The following is a 22,326-nucleotide window of genomic DNA, read 5'->3' on the forward strand; positions in this document are numbered from 1 at the left end:
AGCATTCCCAATAACAGATTCCATACTGAAGAACAGTTTCCATATTTTAGACAGACATACCTAGCAAAGGCACTGGAGTAGTATCCGCGGGTTCCCGTAGACCCACCATAAGTTTTTTTAATGTCCTCTTCTGTTATCTGCACAGCCATATAAAATATATTTTACCGAAATGTCAAATAATATGAGATCACACAACTCGGGACTTAGGACATAGCAATCTAAGGGCTTTTGAACGGACTCACCCTGCTTACGTGCTGATCATTGAAGCTGTACCACTGGCCATCAGCAAAGGATTTTATACAGGCGTAGTAATGTCCCCCTGCTGCACTTCCTGAATGGACCATCACGGAAAAAAGTTCATACAAAGAATTCTAGAAAAGTAAATTCATATCAGTTTCATTAGTCAATCTAGCCAGCAATATTAAGATGGCAAGAGTGTGTCTTATTACTCCCTAATAATCAGCTATATATAAGTGTTTTCATCTGATAAGGATATTAGAAGTCACTGAGGGGTTCTGTGACCATATAAAGGCACAAGGCTGCAGGCTGAGTTATACAGGGAATTCCAAGTATCACTAATGTATTATAAGGGATAATGTACCCCCTACTGTAACTGTCACTGAGGGGTTATGTGGCCATATAAGGGTGCAGGGTGAGTTATAAGATATAGAAAAGAACAGTGGCTACTTGATATTTAACTATAAAAATCAATAATTGTAATGCTAAGTCATTAAATTAGGAAATACCAACCAGCAGCCACCCAAGGAAGGCTCTTAATCAAGCTGGAAAATCATTACTGTAATCACCTCAGTCCTTATCCTTATCCCAGTCTCTACTCTCATTTCACTGCAGCTGTACAAAAGGGCCTCACCTTTTCTGCTACAGATTTATTCAGCTTTTCAGTATTGCTGTTTGTTTCCAGACAGATTCCCTCATCAACTGCGTCATCAGTAGAAAAATCATTGCTCATTTGGTCACTATGGCAACTGCCTTCATTTTCAGCACCGCTGTCCGTGCAGCTATCTGTTTGAGGAGACTTCTTGGGGCCATGCAAAAACAGATAAAAGTTACTAACATTCATTCTGAAGCAGCATAAATTGCAAGCTTCAATTACACAGGCAAAGGCTTAGGTATTTCCCTGTACTAAGCAAAATTCAGCAAGAACAGTCCCCTAAGTTTGCTCATAGGCTGTACAGAGAGATCCCATATAACTATGGCAGCATAGGCAGGGCAGCCATCAGGGGGGGACAGGGGGGAGAGTTGTAGGGGGCCCGAGGGTAAGGGGGGCCCCACCACGCCACACTTACTTGATTAGCCAGGCCCCCCAACTTTCTGAGAGCTGCTGACTTCAGAAAGGCATGGACGTTTAACGGGCCCTGCCTACCAATTTTCTCATAATGTGGGGTCCTAGCCACCAATATTTTTTAATAGTGGGCCCTGGCCACAAATGTTTTTTTATGGGGGGCCCTGAACACCAATATCTTTTTATTAACATGTGGGAACCCTAGCCACCAATATTTTTTTTGTTTTTTTACTGTGTGGTGGGGGGCGGACCTGTGGGGTGGGGAGGGCGTAACTGTAGGTGTGGCTTTCGGTGGGTGCAGCCCAGGGGGCCCAGGAAATTTTTTCATATGGGGCCCTGTGATTTCTGATGGCGGTCCTGAGCATAGGTATTCCCCTGTACTAAGCACAATTCAGCAGGAACTGTAAAGCAATACAATAAAGCAAAGGAATAAGATGAGCCATGCTGAAGGCCAAAGTTGTTCTAAACCAACCTCATCTTCCACTTCTATAAATGGACTCATGTCTAGCTCATCAGGAAATGTCATACGATCGTTCAGTTTGATCCTGTGCATGCTGGTGTAATCAAAATCAAACCTCTTCAGTTGCAGAGTAAGGAGATATGGAAAATGCAGGAACTTCAGACCCTATAGAATAAACAAACTAAGATTTATTAAGGAGAAGGAGAGGAAGAATGCCCCACTGGGGTTTCAATGAACTCAATGTACAAAGCGGTGTATACTTGGGAATCGATTACCTTCCGTGCATCACATTTCCTCTTGCACCGCTCACAGAAGTACTGATTGGGTCCATCTAGGGTCTCAGGCTGAATAAAGGCATGAAGTGCTTCTTCCTACCATGCAGATATAATAGACAATATAATGTATATGTGAAAGGACCACATACATTTATTACAGTTGTGTTCAGAATTCCGACATCACTAACCTGCTCAATCGCTGTTTTGGTATACAGGGCCTGTATACTTTTATTTATGGATTTTGTTACTTTTTTCTGGGAGGTATTCTGGGACAACACCCATAGCCATGTTCATTTGAAATTGTATCACTTAATAAGGCAGATAAATGGATGTATACAATTGACCTAGTATGTCATTGAAGGTGTTGGGAACCCAGGAAACTGTATTATTTAAGCTTATGTTTATTACCAATTGGATTGTTCCATGTTGCCCTTTGTAGCTGGGTGTGTCATATGATTTTACCTTTAAATAGATGGGGAGATGTGAATTTCGTTATACAGCTTGAGAAATAGGCAGGAGCCACTAAATTTTGCGCGTGCGTGTGTGTATACATACATACATACATACACAGTCATATGAAAAAGTTTGGGAACCCCTCTTAATTGTTTGGAGTTTTGTTTATCATTGGCTGAGCTTTCAAAATAGCAACTTCCTTTTAATATATAACATGCCTTATGGAAACCGTAGTATTTCAGCAGTGACACAGTTTATTGGATTATCAGAAAATATGCAATATGCATCATAACAGAATTTGACAGGTCCATAAATTTGGGCACCCCAACAGAGATATTACATCAATACTTAGTTGATCCTCCTTTTGCAAATGTAACAGCCTCTAGACGCCTCCTATAGCCTTTGATGAGTGTCTGGATTCTGGATGGCGGTATTTTTGACCATTCGTCCAAACAAAATCTCTCCAGTTCAGTTTAATTTGATTGCTGACGAGCATGGACAGTCTGCTTCAAATCATTCCATAGATTTTCGATGATATTCAAGTTGGAGGACTGTGACAGCCATTCCAGAATATTGTATTTCTCCCTCTGCATAAATGCCTTTGTAGATTTCCAAGTGTGTTTAGGGTCATTGTCTTGTTGGAATATCCAACCCCTCAACTCTGTGACTGATGCTTGAACATCATCCTGAAGAATTTGTTGATACTGGGTTGAATTCATCCAACCCTCGACTTTAACAAGGGCCCCAGTCCCTGAACTAGCCACACTGCCCCACAGCATGATGGGACCTCCACCAAATTTGACAGTAGGTAGAAGGTGATTTTCTTCGAATCCGGTGTTCTTCTTCCGCCATGCAAAGTGCTTTTTGTTATGACCAAATAACTATTTTTGTCTCATCAGTCCAAAGCCCTTTGTTCCAAAATGATTGTGGCTTGTCTAAATGAGTTTTTGCATACAACAAGATACTCTTGTTTGTGGCGTGTGTGCAGAAAGGGCTTCTTTCTCACCACCCTGCCATACAGATGTTCTTTGTGCAAATTGCGCTGAATTGTAGAACGATGTACAGATACACCATCTGCAGCAAGATGTTCTTTGGAGGTGATCTTGGGGTTGTCTGTAACCATTCTCACAATACTCTGCATATGCCGTTCCTATATTTTTCTTGGCCTGTCAGACCTGGGTTTTACAGCAACTGTACCTTTGGCCTTCCATTTCCTGATTACATTCCTTACAGTTAAAACGGACAGTTTAAACCTCTGAGATAGCTTTTTGACAGCCTTCCCCTAAACATGATACTGAACAATCTTTGTTTTCAGATATTGTGAGAGTTGCTTTGAGGAAGCACAACTTGCAATTAGCCACCTTAAATACATCCAATTTTGTGTTTCGGTAATCAGTATTGAGCAGTTACATGCATTCAAATTAGCAAAATTACAAGGGTACCCAAATTTTTGCACAGCCAGTTTTGCACAGATATTCGATTTAATTTCATACAACTGAAAACTGCTTCACTAAAAATCTTTGTTTAGAAAACACCCCAGTACTCGGATGTTCCTGGGAAATGAAAAACATTGTTATCTTTTTTTTTTTTTTTTGAAAGTGGAGTAAATTATTATGCAGACTTAGAGGGATTCCCAAACTTTTTCATATGACTGTATAGGCAGTCCCTGGGTTACGCATGAGATAGGGTCTGTAGGTTTGTTCTTAAAGGAGAAGGAAAGGCTAAAATTAAGTAAGCTTTATCAGAAAGGTCTACATAAATACACCAGTAGACCCTCAAAGTAATGTTGCTCTGAATCAGCTATCAAAAGAAACACAGCATTTCTTTCCTTTTATTGTGTATACATGGGCTTCTGTATCAGACTTCCTGTTTTCAGCATAAACCTCCAGGGCAGGGCTTGAGAATGCTAAATTTGCTCCTCTCCCCCTCCCTCCTCCCACCCCTGCTGTAATCTGAGCTCAGAGCTGTAAGTGAGCAGGGAGAGACTCAGACAGGAAGTGATGTCACACCAAGCAAATATGGCAGCTGCTATCCTAAACAAACAGAGAGAGTTTCTAGAGCGGTTTACTCAGGTATGGTAAAGCATTCTGCAGAATAAATATATCGTTCTAGCTTGCACTATTGTGGCTAATCTGTTGGCAGTAAACTGACCTTTCCTTCTCCTTTAAAGGGGTGGTTCATGTTGCAGTTAACTTTTAGTATGTTAAAGAATGGCTATTTCTAACCAACTTTTTCTTTTTGTTATAGTTTTTGAATTATTTGTCTTCTGCTTCTGACCCTTTTCAATTTTCAAATGGGGGTTACTGACCCCATCTAAAAAACAAATGCCCTGTAAGGCTACACATTTATTGTTATTGCCACTTTCTATTTCTCCTCTTTCTAGTCAGCCCCTCTCCTATTCATATTCCCGTGTCTCACTTAAATCAGTGCATGAAGAATATCACTCTCCACATCATACTAAAAATTAATTTAAAGGTGAACAACCCCTTTAAGTTGAACTTGAATGTAAGTTGAAACATTCATTTACTTATCAAATGCAACAAGACAGACGTTTATCTTAACATAGTATTTATTTTTACCTTTCTGTGCTCTGCAGTAGATACCACATGACAGAGGGGATTGAGGCAGGTGTTTTTTTTTAAGCTAGATGGCAATAAAGGCCAAACAAACCACAGTACATTACTGTAATAGCCTCTGTATGCAAGTCATGTGTATGTAACATGAGGACTCCCTGTACACACACACACACACACCTCTGCTTGTATTACCAAAAGGCCTGTATTTGTGGTTAATTCATTTCTGTAAATAAGAGTGCCCTCCTCCATACTTCGCCCGACATACTGAACTACACAAACATGCTCTCTTTTTAATACCTACCATACTACCAAACGCTGTGTTAGAGCCGTACGGCCGGATGACAAGTGGAATATCTAGGAACGTATCTGTCCTCCAGCTTTCGTAGCCACATTCCAAGCATTTCACGTAGTCTTTTAGTTTGCCTTGATACAGCTGGTTGATGAGGTCAGCCTGAGACATAGCACATGTATGAATACTACTATTTTATATAAAAAAGGAGATTTTGTGTACTCACCGTTAAATCTTTCTCTTGGGGGACACAGGGAAAGTGGGGTATAGCTGGTACCTCTAGGAGGCAGGACACAACCATAAGAAAAACGGACTCCTCCTCCACTGGCTATACACCCAGCAGGCGGAGCTTAGGTCAGTTTGTACCAAAGTCAACAATAATAACTATAATTGTAATAAAAAATAGAACCTTGACCAGAACGGACCTGACGGAAAAGTGAAAAAGCCTCAATCCAGGGAGGGAAGCCCTGTGTCCCCCAAGTGACTGAAGAGAAAGAGATTTAACGGTGAGAAAACAAAATCTCCGAGTCATCTTGGGGGACACAGGGACAGTGGGGATGTACCAAAGCAGACCCCTGAAAAACCAGGTGGGAATTGAGGACTATGTAGAGAAAACCACTGTGGCCTGAAGCACCTTTCTGCCAAAGCGAGCGTCAGAAGCCGCAAAGGTATCGAAGTGGTATCATTAGGAAAAGGAGTGGACGGAAGTCCACGTTGCCGCTTTGCACAGCTGTTCAGCTGAAGCCTGGTTTCTGAACGCCCAGAATGTACTCACGCCCCTAGTGGAATGGGCCGTAATTCTGCTTGGGAGTTTCCTACCCATTGCTGTGTAGGCCTTTTGGATGGCTTGCTTGATCCAACAGGATATGGCCTGCTTGGTAGCCGTGGAACCCTGGCGTGGCCAGTAGTGAATCAGATTTGCGGAATGTCTTTAGCTCTGTGTAGGTAGAACTTTAAGGCCCTCACAGGATCCAGGGTATGTAAAGCCCTTTCCTTTTGGTTTGCTGGTGAGGGGCAAAAAGATGGCACGACAATTTCTTGGTTCAAGTGGAATTCCTAAACAACCTTCGGTAGAAAGGAAGGGATAGTGCGAAGAACCGCTTTGTCGTGGTGGAAGACGAGGTAGGGCGCACTGCAGGATAGAGCACTAAGTTCAGAAACTTGTCTCGCTGAAGAAATAGCTAGCAGAAAAACTGTCTTAAAGATGAGCCACTGCATGTCAATGGAGTCAAGTGGTTCGAATGGGGGGTGTTGTAGTGCACTTAGAACTAAAGTGAGATCCCAGAGGGGGCTGGAGCCTTGACAGGAGGAGCTAAATGGGCTACCCCTTGAATAAATGTCTTGACATTGGGAAACAGAGCTACCATTTCTGGAAAAGTACCGAGAGCAGAGATCTTTGACTTGAGGGAACCTACCCATGGAAAGGCATTCTTGTAGGAATTCCAGTACATTTGGTATGGACAGTCTCTTGAAACTCACTTTGTGTCTGGTACACCACTGGCGGTAGGTGGCCCAAACTCTATGATCTGCCCTGGCTGAAACCGGCTTACGGGCTGCACACATTGTGCGTGCTACCGCCTTGGAGAAACCCTTTTGGATTAGAATTTTGGTCTCAAGAGCCCCGCCGCCAAATTTAGATTTGTCGGATTTGGATGTCTGACAGGTCCCTGAGCGAGAAGGAGTGACGGTAAGGTCCATGGTTCTGCTACCGAGAGGTTTAGTAGATCTGTGAACCACGCTCTTCAAGTAAGTTTATCTGCCTTTCGTTTGCGTTCCATTTTCCCAGCGCCGATTGTCCCTCGAGGAATGCTCCCCAGCCGAAGAGGCTGGCATCCATTGTCAGGATGCGCCAGCGAGTTCTCCCAGGTGTTTTCCCAAAATGAGGTGAGTGGATTGCAACCACCAGAGAAGTGAGGTCCGTGTCTGTGGAGACAGCAGGATCTCTTGGAGTAAGGATTTTCCTTTCCAAATGCTTAGTATGTTCCACTGGAGATCCCTGAGGTGGAACTGGGAAAAAGGTACTACCTCTATGGTAGAGACCATGACTCCCAGTACTTTTTAATGCAGAATCTTGCTGTGTGTCGTGGCTTTTGAAGGAGAGTCCGTACTAGAGCTTGCAGATGAAGTACCTTTTCCTGAGGTAGGAAGATTCTCTGTGTCTGTGTGTTGAACCTCATACCTAGGAAATTCATGGATTGGCTGGGCACCAGAGAAGACTTGTTCAGATTGAGAACCCAGCCTAGTTCCTTTAGTTTGTCCATGGATACCTGAAGAGACCGCTGGGCCTCCTGGGGGGACGGAGCTTTGATCAGGAGGTCGTCCAGGTAAGGAGTGATGGATGCGAATTTCTGCCATGGCTGCTGCCATGATTTTGGTAAAGACCCTGGGAGCCGATGTAAGGCCAAAAGGTAGACTCGTGAACTGGAAATTGTGATTTTGGAGGGCAAAGCGCAAATATTTCTGATGCAGAGGGAAAATGGGAACGTGCAGGTACGTCTTTTATGTCGAGGGACATAAGGTATTGTCCTGGAGACATCACTGCAATGACTGATCTTAGAGATTCCATGCTGAACTTCCGCGGTCAAATTAATTTGTTCAGTTCCTTGAGATCTAGGATGGGGCGCACGTTCTTTTTGGCTACTACGAATAGGTTTGCGTAATATCCCTGGAGAAGCTCTCCAGGATGGACGGGGGTGATCACTTCTGCGTGGAGAAGATTGGAAATGACTTCTTGAAAGGAAGTGCACTTGGTCGGCTCATGTGGGAGTCTTGACATGAAAAATCTGTGTGGGGGAGAGATGAGAACTCCAGGTGGTAACCTAGGGTAACAACCTAGTGAATCCAGGAATGTTGGATAAGTGTGGTTCAAACATCTGCAAAATGAGTAAGTCTCCCACCTATAGACACCGGACTTGGAGGGATGGCGTCATGCTGTGGCGGTCTTGTCCATGGTCTTTGAAGTGTGCTTGCGATTTTGCCAGGAAGTTCTTTGTTTGTTTCCAAAACGCCCCCTATTTGTAAAGGTCTGTCTTGGGGGGGGGTGACCTCGAGGATTTTGATTGGGAGCCATGAAAAAACTTGCCCCTACGAAAGGAAGGGCATGCTCTTGGTTGAGGAAGTAGAGCGATTTTGCCTGCTGTCGCCTGACTAATGATCTTGTCAAGTTCAGGGCCAAAGAGAAGCTTCCCCTTGAATGGGATGGAAGTCAGATTTCTTTGAGGAAAGGTCAGCCGACCATAATTTCATCCATAGAGACCGGCGGGCCGCCACTGCAAGTGCTGATGACCTGCCGATCACTTGTGTTGCATCCAAGGATGCTTTGCAGATGTAGTCGTTAGCTTCCTTGATTTGGGAATCCCATTGAGAGAGTTTGTGACGCGGTGCTCCCTCCGCAATGGCGTTGATGAGGGAGTCGGACCAGGATTGGATCACTCGGCTAACCCATGCCGTGGCTAGGACGGGCCGGAGGGATGATCCGGTAGCTGAGACTACGGAGCGTAGTAAGCTCTGTAATTTTTTGTCCTTGAAAGATGATGCATCAGGAACTGGTAAGGCTGTATTTTTGGAAAGTCGAGATACAGGTGCATCAACTGATGGAGGAGACGACCATTTCTCTGTGAGCTCCGTCGGGAATGGATAGAGTTTTAAGAATCGATGGTTAGTTTGGAACCGTCTCTCTGGCTTATCCCATTTCTGTTGTATGATGTGATCAAGTTGAGAGTTGGGAGAGAACACCAGTGAAGACTTGCTGTGTCGTTTGAAAAGCGTTTTGGGAGACTTGGTTGAGGTCTCCATCTCTTGGAGGTGAAGGGTCTCCAAAACCGAAGATATCAAGGAATCAACTGTTTCTGAGGAGTGCCTGGGAAATTCCTCGTCATCATTATCTGACCCAGAAGCCAGTTCACCCTCAGAGCGTTATCGTTCTTCCCCAGAATCCAGAGGGAAGGGTGTCTAGAAGGAAAATTGCTCTCGTCCTCGGATGGAGAAGGAGCCCTGTGTTTGTGAGGTCTGGGTTTGGGATTGTCTAAGCGGACCAGCAGCTTGTCTAGTGACTGGGACAATTTTGGTATCCCAGAGGCTAGGTGGGATGCCCACTCTGGTGTGGAGTGCTCTCTGTGCGTGGAAACTTCTCTGCAGGAGACTGAAGGTTCCCCCTGAATGGCCTGATTCACCAGAGGTGGAGTAGACTCTGGAGGTTCTGCACCCTGCTGAGGTGGCTTGCATTTAGCACATAAGGGATCATTATGATCAGCGGGCAAACGTTTGTGGCATTTGGCACAGGCCAAATACTTTACTAAAGTTGAAGGTGCTGCCCTAGGAAAAAGCTTGTCACTGGTCCCTTCAGACATGGTACGAATAGTTTTGGTGCACCAGAGGAAGTCTGTGCGTGGGGAACAATGTGGCCCCTGTAAAATAAGACCTGCTACTAACCAGATACGACAGGAAGGAGGAGCTGTCTGTTTCTCTGGCAGTGCCCTGCGTTTTAATCTCACTGGGAGAGGAGATAAAATGCCAGGTTTAGAGAAGCTGCGGACTCCCAATTAAGCCTTTTTTCCAATGGGTACTCTGCGCGTGTGATGCGCAATACAAAATGGCAGCCGGCAACTTCGCGCGGCTTGTGCGCGACTAAGGAGAATGCCAGTTTGCCAGAAATTAAAATGGAGCCCCCGGGAACGGGCACTTCTAAAATGGCTGCCGGAGATGCGCTAAAGCTCGAAAATGCCTGACCGCTGTGCAGAATAGTGGCGCCAGTTTTAAAAAAGGTACGCCACTTCTGCGCCAGATTCCCCCTCAGTGAGGCAGATGAGAAGGGCTGCCTTGTAACTGCCTATGGACCGTGGAGCAATGGAAGTCCTATCGGTCGTGGCAGTCCTTCCCTCCCTGCCTTGCCACTGTATGGCCCCTTGCAATATGAAACAGGGAATGCTTCAGTGCAAAGGCTTCCCCCTTGTCTGGAGGGAAGGGGAAGGGAAGGCCCCAGTAGACTTACCTGCACTGGATAGGAGCTCCTCTCTCCTTCTCACTGTCTGCCGGCCAGCCTGGTCTCCTTCTGTAAGGGAAGGAGATGTAAGTTGCTGGATGGTCTGTGCATGGCACCATAAAAACCCTGGCGAAAGATCCCACGTTGTAGGGCGTTATAGAGGTCTTTTACTCTGTGTAAAAGTTCAAACAGCACAAAAAACTGACTGGACAAAATGTTTAATCTTAACCTCCTGAGGACACAACTCAAACTGACCTAAGCTCCGCCTACTGGCGGTATAGCCAGTGGAGGAGGAGTCAGTTTTTTCTTATGGTTGTGTTCTGCCTCCTAGTGGTACCAGCTATACCCCCCTGTGTCCCCCAAGATGACTCGGAGAAATATGAATATTCTACAGTTGAAAACCTGGCAAAGCACATGATGGAAACAGCAACAGATCTATACACGGCACATATTACATCAAGCCCATGTGACAAGTATTTGTGAGATTTGTATTTCTAGAAACGATTACGTATGAAGTAGAACGCTACACTTTGTTTGTTCACTTTTGGTTGGGCAAGAAGCCAAAACCGCTGTGTAGGCATCTCTAGTATCTGACAAACAAGTCGGTTTCCTACGTGGGTGCCAACAAAGAGGAATGGGCGGACATCAAGGCCACATGAAGCAAGCGGCTTTCCAGTACAGACACAGCTGGGGAGCTGAAGGTTGCTCTCTGGATCATATTACAAAATAACTGACCTCAGCAATGCCTATATATTAGAACTTTTTTGAAAGTTGTTAAAGGAACTGTTCGGTATAAAAATAAAAACTGGGTAAATAGATATGCTGTGCAAAATAAAAAAAATGTTTCTAATATTGTTATTTGGCCAAAAATGTAATGTATAAAGGATGGAGTGACTGGATGTGTAACATAATAGTCCGAACACTACTTGCTTGGTTTCCGCTGATTGGTTACCAGGCATTAACCAATCAGTGACTTAAGGGGGGGGGGCATATTTGAATTTGAGCTGCAATGCTAAGGATCAATTGCAAACTCACTGAACAGTTATGTCCCATGTGGGCCCCCTTCAAGTTGCTGACTAACTCTAAGAGTTAGAAAGCTGCAAAACAAGAAGATGGGTTCTGTTCTGTTATGACATCCAGTCACTCCAGCCTTTATACATTATATTTTTGCCTAACTATATTTTTTATTTTGCACAGCCTATTTACACAGTTTTTATTTTTAAACTGAACTATTCCTTTAAAGCTTGAATGAAAGCTTGAATTACAACCAGTTACTTGCAGTGATTACTTTTATATTCCACAAAGCTCTTAAATGCTTTGATTTATATGCTCAGAGCTTACTTACCAGCCCTTAGGTCCAGCAGTCCAATAATAATAATAATCCTTCAAAATTGTCCCCTAGCAACTACCCATATTGTTAGGCATATTTTGTGTGTCATTGGCACTGCACATGCCCAGTGGGCTGCCAAGAATCTAAGCTTACAGGGCATTGAAAATTATCAAGGAGAAAATGAAGTTCATCTGTTGTAGAAGGCATTGCTACAGGGCTGATATAGTGTATATTTTGAGTTGTACGCTAAGATCAGGTAAGTGACGGCAGCCCTGAGTATGAGCTTTTAATCAGCAGAAAAAAAACATGTGGAACTACTGGGGATATTTTGGGGGCACAGAGGTGAAATTGGGCTGGTAAAAGCATTTCTAGCCTCATATGGATCATGTAAAATCCTTTGTAAAGAACAAACTGTCCTTCATGTACACATACCTGTTCTGTCTGCTTCCACTTTTGCTCCAAAGCATCAAACATGACCCGGCACAGTTCCTGAACGTCATGCTGCTGCCAGGCTGTCAGAGGATATACAGTATTAATCTTAATATTCAGGCTAATGTATAATAGTATTTGTAATCTGTTTTTGCACTAAAATTCCAGGGTCGCAATGGCTGTCGTGGAGAAGCTGCAGTTCAGCAACTGTTTCCTCCAAATTCTTCTTGGCTGTGTAAGCAAAAAATTCCTTTTTTGCACTTTTTAGAATTGTGGCACAACTGGTGTGTGCACATCAAAGTGGATTGTTTTTAGACAAAATTTTTTGTGCGCACAACAATTTATTTAGCCTCAAAATGTCAGTGCAGGTGCACAAGTGCACAGCTTAGGGGGAACAGTGATGGAGAGTTAAAAGGAATGGATAGTTAAAGGCTTAAGGGCCGGGTAATTTTATTTAGTCTCTTTCCGTACAGGTATGGGACCTGTTATACAGAATGCTTGGGACCTGGGGTTTTCCATATAACAGATCTTTCCTTAATTTGGATCTTCATACCTTAAGTCTACTATAAAATCATGTAAACATAATAGTTAGAACCAAGTACAAGGTATTATTTTATTATTATAGAGAAAAAGGAAAACTTTTTTAAAAATTTTGATTATTTGGATAAAATGGAGTCTATGGGAGATGGTGGTACCTTCACTGCTGTCCCAGCCAAAGCTGCGAGTCACATCTGTGGTTTCTATCGCTCGCTTTTTGCTTGTCTGCAGTAAAACGAAGAGTCTTTGCAGCTGGTACGGGATGCTGGAGGCTGCATCTTTTTCGGACTCCTCAAACTCCCACCTATTGCCACAATAAATCCAAGTTAGAACTGACAAAGGATGCAGCCATCTTGTCATGGTTTCAGAATTCTCTCTCTCTCTCTCTCTCTCTAAATTCACATGACTTGGGGCAGCTGGGAACTTGACAATATGTCTAGCCCCATGTCAGATTTCAAAATTGAATATAAAAAAATCTGTTTGCTCTTTCGAGAAATGGATTTCAGTGCAGAATTCTGCTGGAGCAGCACTATTAACTGATTCATTTTGAAAAAAAAATTTTTTCCCATGACAGTATCCCTTTAAGGCAAACAACCCAATATAGGGGAGAAGTGTAGATTTCTGGAGAGATTTTTGCAACACCATAGCATGTGTTGAGTAATATACTGACTTGTACAGTGCATTCCGGAACTCTGGGGTCATGAAGAGGGTTTGGAGGAGGCTGTTCAAGTAGCAAGTCATTGCTTGGTTCACCAGGCCCACGTAACCTGCAAGACAAAAAATATGCACAAGCTTGAAGTCCAGAGCATCTAGTAATCTGCTATATTACACAGTGTTACACATTCTAGTCTCAGCGGAGTAACAATCCTGACTGCACCACACAGTGCTGCAGCAGGCACTCCTTAGCTGAACAGTTGGTCTATATAACCTCTGCCTTACAGGGATACAAACATAACATACTTTTTTATAGAATGCTATTTACACCAGCCTTAAAATATGCCTTGTCATTTTATGTAACAAATGTCTGTGTCATTCAGCTATCACAGGAAAAGGAAAGGCTAAAATTAAGTAAGCTTTATCAGAAAGGTATATATAAATACACCAGTAAACCCTCAAAGTAATGTTGCTCCGAGTACTCTGGCAAAAGAAACACTGCATGTCTTCTATTGTGTACACATGGGCTTCTGTATCAGACTTCTTGTTTTCAGCATAAACTTCCAGGGCTAGGGCTTGAGCATGCTCAGTTTGCTCATCTATCCCTCCCTCCTCCCATCCCTGCTGTAATCTGAGCTCAGAGCTATGAGTGAGCAAGGTGAGACTAAGGCAGGAAGTGATGTCACACCAAGCTAATATTGCAGCTGCTATCATAAACAAACAGAGAGAGCTTCTAGAGCGGTTTACTCAGATATGGTAAAGCATTCAGCAGAACAAATATAGTCTAGCTTGCACTATTGTGCCCAATCTATTGGCAATAATCTGCTTCAGTAGCTTTATTTCTCCTTTAAGCTTTTGTTCTCTGTGCTTTCCTATGCTGTTAAGACTCTATTAACATTTATACAGGGGACACCCAACGTATTACCTTACAGAATACAAGGGCAGTTGCTCAGTCTCAGGTTCTATCTTACAGTCAGCAGGGCTATATTTTAGGTAAAAAGCTTAAAATACCTGTGTCTGACTTGCTGAGAAGGGAGGAGTACGAGTAGTTCTGGCTGACATAGTCGCTTGTGCAGGCCACAGACTCTTCTCTTGGTAAGGGTCCAATGAATTTTTCCTTTGAGCTGTCATCGAGCCCACTGCTGTCTGCTGTCCCTGACTCATCCTACAAACAACAGTGGGGTATAAATTAAATGATAGCATTTTGCCCATCATGCCTACACGTGCTGCATCATGCACATTTTACTACAACTTTAAAGAAACACACTAATAAATAAAATGTAGTATCGACTTGAGAGTATCAACAAACATTAAATTGGGATTCCAAAGCCCAAACTAAATTATTTGCAACATCCCAATTTTTGACACTCAGGGCTTTAAAGGGTTGTTCGCCTTCCAAACACTTTTTTTTAGGGATGCACCAAATCCACTATTTTGGATTTGGCCAAACCCCCGAATCCTTTGCAAAAGATTAGGCTGAATACCGAACTGAATCTGAATTTTGATATGCAAATTAGGGGTGAGAAGGGGAAAAAGATTTTTAACTGTGTCTTGTTTTGTGACAAAAAGTCACGTGATTTCCCTCCCCGACACTAAATTTTTTTACAGTTTTCCCAAAATTGAAGTTTAAATGTTGGTGTCTCAGTCTGGCAGCTCAGTGATCCACAAGCATCTTAACGGTTACAATTTGTTACATTTAGTTGATACAATTAGTTGATACATTTCTCAGCAGTATCTGTGGAATATTAGCAACTATTGTATCAATTCTAACAGCTGCCTTTAATGAAACTCAGGGATTCTGCTCAGCAGGGACAAAGATAGCAAATGTATCAATTTAGAACAGTTTACAGGGTTGGCGATCCCCTGCCCCTACAGAGCTGCTAAGGTGAAAAATTAAACTTTACACTTCAATATTAGAAAAACAGTCACAAATAGAAAGTAATTGGAAAAAGTCTTTATTTCTGGTGATCTATCTGAAACCATGAAACCAACTGACCTGATAAACATGTTTGAAGGTGAACAACACCTTTAAGTCTTTCATTTAAAAAGTCTCAGGAAAAATTGATGCAATCAGTTGTGCTGCAAGGCTGGGGCCAGCTGTAAGGACTTGTTTGCTCTACAGACTGCTGGGCAGTTTTAGCTGAATCTACAACTATTGGCTTCTGAAGTCATTTCGGTGTTGTTGGGCAAATCAGATATTGCCAAACTGTGCACCTAGAACTTGCACTGGACAGCAGTGATTGTTCCAATATGATTATTAAGTCAGCTTAATGTTACAGGTAGCTGTTATGACTGCAAATGGATCAGTTTGTGTATAGTGAAGATGCCCTTTTTTAAACCTTTAAAATAAGTGAATGTAAACTTGATGAGGGTGCTATTCTAAGTACTTTTGTAATTTACATTCATTATTTATTTATTTTTTTTTCAATTCCAAGATATCAAGGGATACATGTACTGTAAATATGAATGGATTTTGTTACAACAGCGCCACCTGCTGGTCAGTTTCCCACCAGTCTGACCACAAAGCAGTCAAGAAAGTTGTCAGGGGAAAGAAAGAGGCTGCTCTGATGTTCTTCTGCTTAGGAATAAAATTAGAAACCTTTCTCAAATCTTTCCTAAGCAGAAGAACATGAGAGCAGCCTCTTTCTTTCCCCTGACAACTTCCTTGACTACTTGGTGGTCAGACTGGTGGGAAACTGACCAGTAAATACAATATTGGGTAATGATACATGAGGCGCAGACGGTTCTGCAGCAAAGTTCCTTTATTCACTTTGCTGTTGGTTATTGTTGGTGAATAAAGGCACTTTGCAGCAGAACCATCTGCACCTCATGGTATCATTACCCAATATTGGATTTATTGATTGAATGCTCTAGATACAAGAACAAAGACTTAAGGGTAAATATACCAGTTTTATTTTATTGGGAAAATGACCAGCAGGTGGAACTGTTGGAACAATATTTATTCATATTAACTGTACATGTATCCCTTAATATCTTAGAATTAAAAGAAAATAAATAATGAATGTAAATGACAAAAGTGCTTAGAATATATATATATATATATATATATATAAATATATATATATATATATATATATATATATATATATATATATATATATATATATATATATATATATATATATATATATATATATATATATATATTGGCTAATATCCATTGTCCCTACCGATGTGAGCTGTGGCTGCTCCCCGTTTTTATCGGTCAAATGAAGGAAGTTCTTCTTTCCTGCTTCAAAGCCAGCCTCTTGCAAAGTCCTGTCTGAGGTTGGATCCAGCCCCGCCTGAAATGAGAAAGAAAGCAAAAGGTTAGACAAGTTTTCATTCTTGTGCTGCCAACTGCGTGAACGCTTACGTACAGCAAGTAATTGCCACGACTACAGAGTAGTTACCCTTTCAGGGTTACACAATCGAACAGCAAGGGGGCTCTCCAATTGCAAATTCTATGACATCAGCACTGTAAAACTACGAATGTCATAGAAAAATTAAATATACAGAATTATAAAGGCTAAGCCACTGAGCCCAGTGCAAAGGCCGATACCTGCTTAGATCCAGAACACAGTTTACTGAACTGTGGGGCATCGTAAAACAGTGGATGGAGGCCAGTTAGTATCAAATTTCAGCATGAAAGCTTTATTGGCTTGGATATTCTGGAAACTAGAAGACTGACTAATAAATCATGTTTATAGTATTTATACCTTCCTTTTTTAGCGTAAAGCCTGGCCACCCAAGGATAAAAAAAAACAAAAAAAAAAACAGGGTGCTGCACATAAGCCCAAGTGCTATACACAGCACCCCCAAATACCGACGTAAAGGATATTCACCATGTCAACATTACTGGCTCCATTCCCCCACATCAGACTGAACGTCCCTGACACATAGCCCGCCTTGCTGGACACGTCTTCGTACAGTTGCTTCACCGAGGTGGATGCCGGGAGGTTTAACGTGATTCTTTCGTTTACGTTCTTGCAGTTGGTGGTGTCTTGCACGATGCACAGTACCCTTGGCTCGTCAGCAGCATTTTCGATCTAGAAAAAAATTAAGGTTACCTTTATAATAAGGGGATTGTAGGGAGCAAATGTGACTTATTCCTGTGTATGATTTAACCAGGTCTCATTGAATATCTTTGGCTAAATGGACAGCTGTAGCACTATGCACCGTCTGCTGATTGGTGTATTTCAGGACGGCGCTAAAGGGGAGGTTCACCTTTAAGTTAACTTCTTGTATGTTATAGAATGGCTAATTGCAAGTGACTTTTCAATTGGTCTAGATTTTTTTTATTTTTATAGTTTTTGATTTATTTGCCTTTTTCTTCTGACTCTTTCCAGCTTTTAAATGGGAGGTCACTGACCCCATCTTAAAACAAATGCTTTGTAAGGCTACACATTTAATTGTTATTGTTACTTATTTTTTATTACTCAAATTCAGGCCGCTCCTACTCATATTCCAGTCTCTTATTCAAATCCATGCATGATCGCTAGGGTTATGTGGACCCTAGCAACCAGATGGCTGAAATTGCTGAAACTGGAGAGTGGCTGAATAAGAAAAAAACCCACAAATAATAAAAAATGAATTGCTAATTGTCGCAGAATATAACTCTCTACATAATACTAGAAGTTACATCAAAGTAGGGATGCACCAAATCCACTATTTTGGAATCCTTCGCTAAAGATTAGTGGTGGGAAGGGGTGAAAACATTTTTTACTTCCTTGTTTTGTGACAAAAAGTCATGCAATTTCCCTCTCCACCCCTAATTTGCATATGCAAATTAGGATTCGGTTCGGCCGGAAAGAAGGATTTGGACAAATCCGAATCCTGCTGAAAAATGTTGAATCCTGGCCAAATCCCGAACCGAATCCTGGATTGGGTACATAAAAGTAAATCAAAGGTGAACTACCTCTTTAAAGAAGAATGCACCATGTACATGAGAAGACATATGCCTGCAGGTGGCTCTGTGCCAGTTACATTAGTTGCACAATGGGGGGTGGTTTCAGATTGCCAGGAGGGTCTTTTTTTTTTTTTATTTTGCAAAGAGGTTGCTCATAATAATCCCCCCCCACCCTGTACAAACCAAAACACATTTGCCCAGCTCATATGTTGTAACACATTGTCAACATCCTCTTTGAGTCCGTGGGCTACAAATAAACATTATTGTTAATTATGCCTCCTGTCCTCAACGGGGTTCATAGGTGCTAAAGTGCACCGGAGCAGTAACCAAGCAACAGAGTCTCGTCAGGATTATAACTGAAATCAAAAGATTTGATTGGTTGCTATGGGTAACTGTTTGGATGCAGTTCAACACCTACCTTAAAATGGGTCGTTCACCTTTAAATTCACTTTTAGTATGATTTAGAGGGATATTCTGAGACAATTTGCATTTTGTTTTGTTTTATTATTTGTGGTTTTTGAGTTGTTTAGCTTTTTATTCAGCAGCTCTCCAGTTTGCCGTTTCAGCAGTGTGGTTGCTAGGGTGCAAATTCCCCTAGCAACCATGCACTGATTTGAATAAGAGACTGGAATACGAATAGGAGGGGCCTGAATAGAAAGATGAGGAATAAAAATCAGGAATATCAATTAATGTGTAGCCTTATAGAGCATTTGTTTTTTAGATGGGGTCAGTGACCCCCATTTGAAAGCTGGAAAGGAAAAGGCAAATGATTCAAACACTATAAATCATAAAACCTATTAAAAAAAGTTGGCCTGTCTATTTCATACTAAAAGTTAACTTGACGGTGAGTCACCCATACACATTTGGTCACCTACATTTTGGGCCAAATTGGGTTAATCTGATCATTTGGCCCCTATGAGAGAAGACCCAAAAAATGGTCTTGCATGTATAGCTTACTGTGCGATCAAGTTTATGTTTCTTTAAACACCTACTGATAAGCAGGTCTCATATTGACAAAAACTCTACAGACATAACTGTAATAAAGTGAATGGGATTATGGGGAAAAAACGGTATCAATTACAGCAGACGTCCCTCTGGAATGGGTTAATTTTTCCATATTTTGCTTTGGTTCCTGCTGTTGGCTCTGGACATATTCATTATCTGGTACTGATCCATTATACCGGCATGGGATCACTTATCCAGAAACAGTTATCCAGAAAGCTCCAAATTAGGGAAAGGCAGTCTCCTATAGACTTTATTATAATTTAATAATCAAAATTTTTCAAAATGATTCCCTTTTTCCCCTGTAATAATAAAACAGTAGCTTGTACTTGGTCCAGACTAAGATATAATGAATCCTTATTGGAAGGAAAACCAGCCTATTGGGTTAAGTTAATGTTTACATGATTTTCTAGTAGACAAGGTATGAAGGTCCAAATTACAAAAAGATCCATTATCTGGAAAAACTCAGGTCCTGAGCATTCTGGATAACAGGTACCATACCTGTACCTTGATACAGCAGGCTCAAAGCATTCTGCAGCATAAGGTATTTGTTTAAAGGGACAGGCACACATTATTAAAGAGATGTCAGGATCACTATACAAATGCTTCACCTTAGGTTTTGGGCTTTCTGTACCAGCCTAAGGGCACTTCAGCCCTTTAGCTGAGAAGATCCATGTCCCCCAAGATATCCCCAGCTCCCCATCTTCTCTGCAAATTCCCATTACATGCTCTGAGCTGCTGTCACCTACCTGAGCTAAGGAACCGACTCAAAATATACAGTATATATATACACACACAACAGTCACAATATAAGGCTGATTAGTATTTAATTCAGATTTGCATACATAAATACATTTTCAGAGCATTGTGCAGTGCCACCAACACACTAAACAAGAAGATCCGTGAAGGCCTGGATCATAACTGCTATAGGGTTGTAGAACCTGTGGGCTGGTAGAGAAAGTTCAGTTTCAAAAACAGAATTTCCGGCTAGATCATGCAGCATGCCAATTCAGTGGGTGCAACAAAGCCATAAGATGATGAAGCAACTAATAAAATGCTAAGTTCCAAGGCTAAAGTCTTGCAGGGCGACAGTATAATAAAAGTCACGGGTTACCAAGGAAGGACCGAGTATTCCTGCATTAGCCACACTCACTCACACCCACTCACCCTCTGTACCCATTGCCTATGCCAGAGAAGAAATATCAGATATTTGGACAAGCTACAGTACTAAAGAACAAAGGCACAATCTGTTGCCATAGTAACACTATATAGTCCCCTGAGCCAAGGAGCTGACATTCTAAAGCATTCTTTTCCTAGGATATTCAGAATGTGCACAACGGCCCAGTGATCCTAACTATGGTAATTAGCTGGTTGTCCATTGGGCAGGTTTAAATATTTATGGGATTATCATATGTAAGGCTGCCTTAATGGTAAGAGCAACACTGGTGTAACCAGAAGGTACAAAACCCACACAAAGATCTTAGTGGTACCCCGGTGGGGGTTGCTTCCTTGGTAGTATGTGCTCACGCAGTGCTGTGGGCTAAAGTTGGCAATACAGTATCGTGGGTCACCTACAATTAAATGCATAAGGGGCCCAGACATTTTTTTCCTGCGGGGGGACCCGTGCCCCCAAGGTTACACCCCTAGAGGCCCCCGTTTCCTATTCTTTCTAGATCTACTATGCAGATAACTCAGAACACCCTCCTGGGCTCCCTGCACTCCCCCTAGTAACTGCAAATGCATGGAATATTAACATAATAGTAACATAATTCACAACGTCCTACAGCCCTTCGTTATTTTTACTAACCGAACAGAAGCTCATGCAGCAGTGAAAGGGGCCAGAATATAAAGACAAGGATCAAAGTGTTAGGAAAGAGGGGTAAGGTTAGTAGTGGACACAGGGACACAATACACCCCCCTATAAGACATTCACTCTGTATTTGCACTCAGGGCAAAAATTCCATATATGTAAGTGCTCGTTCATTCTCACAGTTCTTTTATATACACGGCAAGCTGCCTTGCAGATGGTAAGTATGGGGTTAATCACAGAACACCACCATGCTCTGGCACAGGGAAACCCATGCTGTGGGTAAGAACACCAAACTGTCATTGGCTAAACATTCCTCCTTCTACCTGCGAGAACCTCTTCTTCATCTCATTAAAGATACTCTGTCTGCAACTCCACAACATGCCCTATGGTAAAGGATAAAGAGAAACAACAACAAATTTAGGGTCATGATCAGCAACAACTTTGGACTGTTCACCTTTAAATTAACTCTTGGCATCATGTAGAGGGTGACTATTTGCAGTTGCAGTTTTTTTTTTTTTAATTCAGCTTTTTATTCAGCTCCAGTTCAGAATTCCAGCTACTATCGGGTTGCTAGGGTCCAAATTAACCCAGCAATCAGGCTGTCGGTTGAATGAGAGACTGGAATATGAATAGAAGGGGCCTGGAGGAGTAATAAAAAGGTGCAATAACAATACATTCGTAGCCTTACAGAACATTTGTTTTTAGATGACAGGGGCAGTGAATAGTGATGTGCGGGCTGAGAATATCTCAATCCCCACACCCTGACCAGTGCCGGCTTCCCCCTCCATTTATAGTGCCACCCCGTCTATGAAGTAAGAAAAGGGGCGGGGCAGGGGCGGGCCTATAAAACCTGAAGCCAGCAGTGTAAGGTCGTGGGTAGGGAAAGCAGGCAGAGAAACTTAACCTGAACCCGCCCGCGAGGTTGGCCAGAAGCTGCCCAACCCTGGGATATCGGGACAACTTGCACAACACTATCAGTGACCCTCATTTACCATCTGCAAAGAGTCAGAAGTAGAAAGCAAATCATTTAAAAACATTTAAAAAAAAATTAAAAAAAGTTGCTTAGAATTAGCCATTCTATAACATATGAAACTAACTTTAAGGTGAACCCATCCCTTTAAATAAACATTTAGTTTAACTAAACATTCAGTTTAGTTGGAATCTTATCACAACCTTAAGACAAACCCATAGGCACATTTGAGAATTTTCCTGGTGGCCAGAAGCAGAGATCCCCGTGCCGTCACTAATGTACATTAAAGGGTTGGTCACAGGGCCAATACAGTTTCCTCTTCCTCATTCCTGTAATAGGTTTCTGTAA

General features: G+C 42.2%; 1 protein-coding gene across 4 annotated transcripts in view; it reads right to left on the reverse strand.

Moving 5' to 3' along the window:
* The window catches only part of usp47.S (ubiquitin specific peptidase 47 S homeolog), a 52,690-nt gene that overhangs the window by 16,327 nt on the left and 14,037 nt on the right, over positions 1-22,326 (reverse strand). For 2 of the 4 annotated variants that reach the window (XM_018260305.2, XM_041561002.1), the window contains exons 2-13: positions 17,133-17,336; positions 16,479-16,592; positions 14,299-14,452; positions 13,304-13,400; positions 12,792-12,937; positions 12,100-12,179; positions 5,369-5,518; positions 2,039-2,134; positions 1,776-1,928; positions 872-1,039; positions 243-371; positions 61-137 (exon numbers count right to left, since the gene is read on the reverse strand). In XM_018260305.2, the coding sequence (XP_018115794.1) occupies positions 61-137; positions 243-371; positions 872-1,039; positions 1,776-1,928; positions 2,039-2,134; positions 5,369-5,518; positions 12,100-12,179; positions 12,792-12,937; positions 13,304-13,400; positions 14,299-14,452; positions 16,479-16,592; positions 17,133-17,336 (1,568 nt within the window). Of the gene's footprint in view, positions 1-60; positions 138-242; positions 372-871; positions 1,040-1,775; positions 1,929-2,038; positions 2,135-5,368; positions 5,519-12,099; positions 12,180-12,791; positions 12,938-13,303; positions 13,401-14,298; positions 14,453-16,478; positions 16,593-17,132; positions 17,337-21,331; positions 21,392-22,326 lie in introns of all 4 variants that reach the window. The other 2 variants (XM_018260304.2, XM_018260303.2) reach the window with 2 other exon arrangements.

This window comes from Xenopus laevis, chromosome 4S (assembly GCF_017654675.1).
Source record: "Xenopus laevis strain J_2021 chromosome 4S, Xenopus_laevis_v10.1, whole genome shotgun sequence".
NCBI classification, from domain to species: Eukaryota; Metazoa; Chordata; class Amphibia; order Anura; family Pipidae; genus Xenopus; species Xenopus laevis.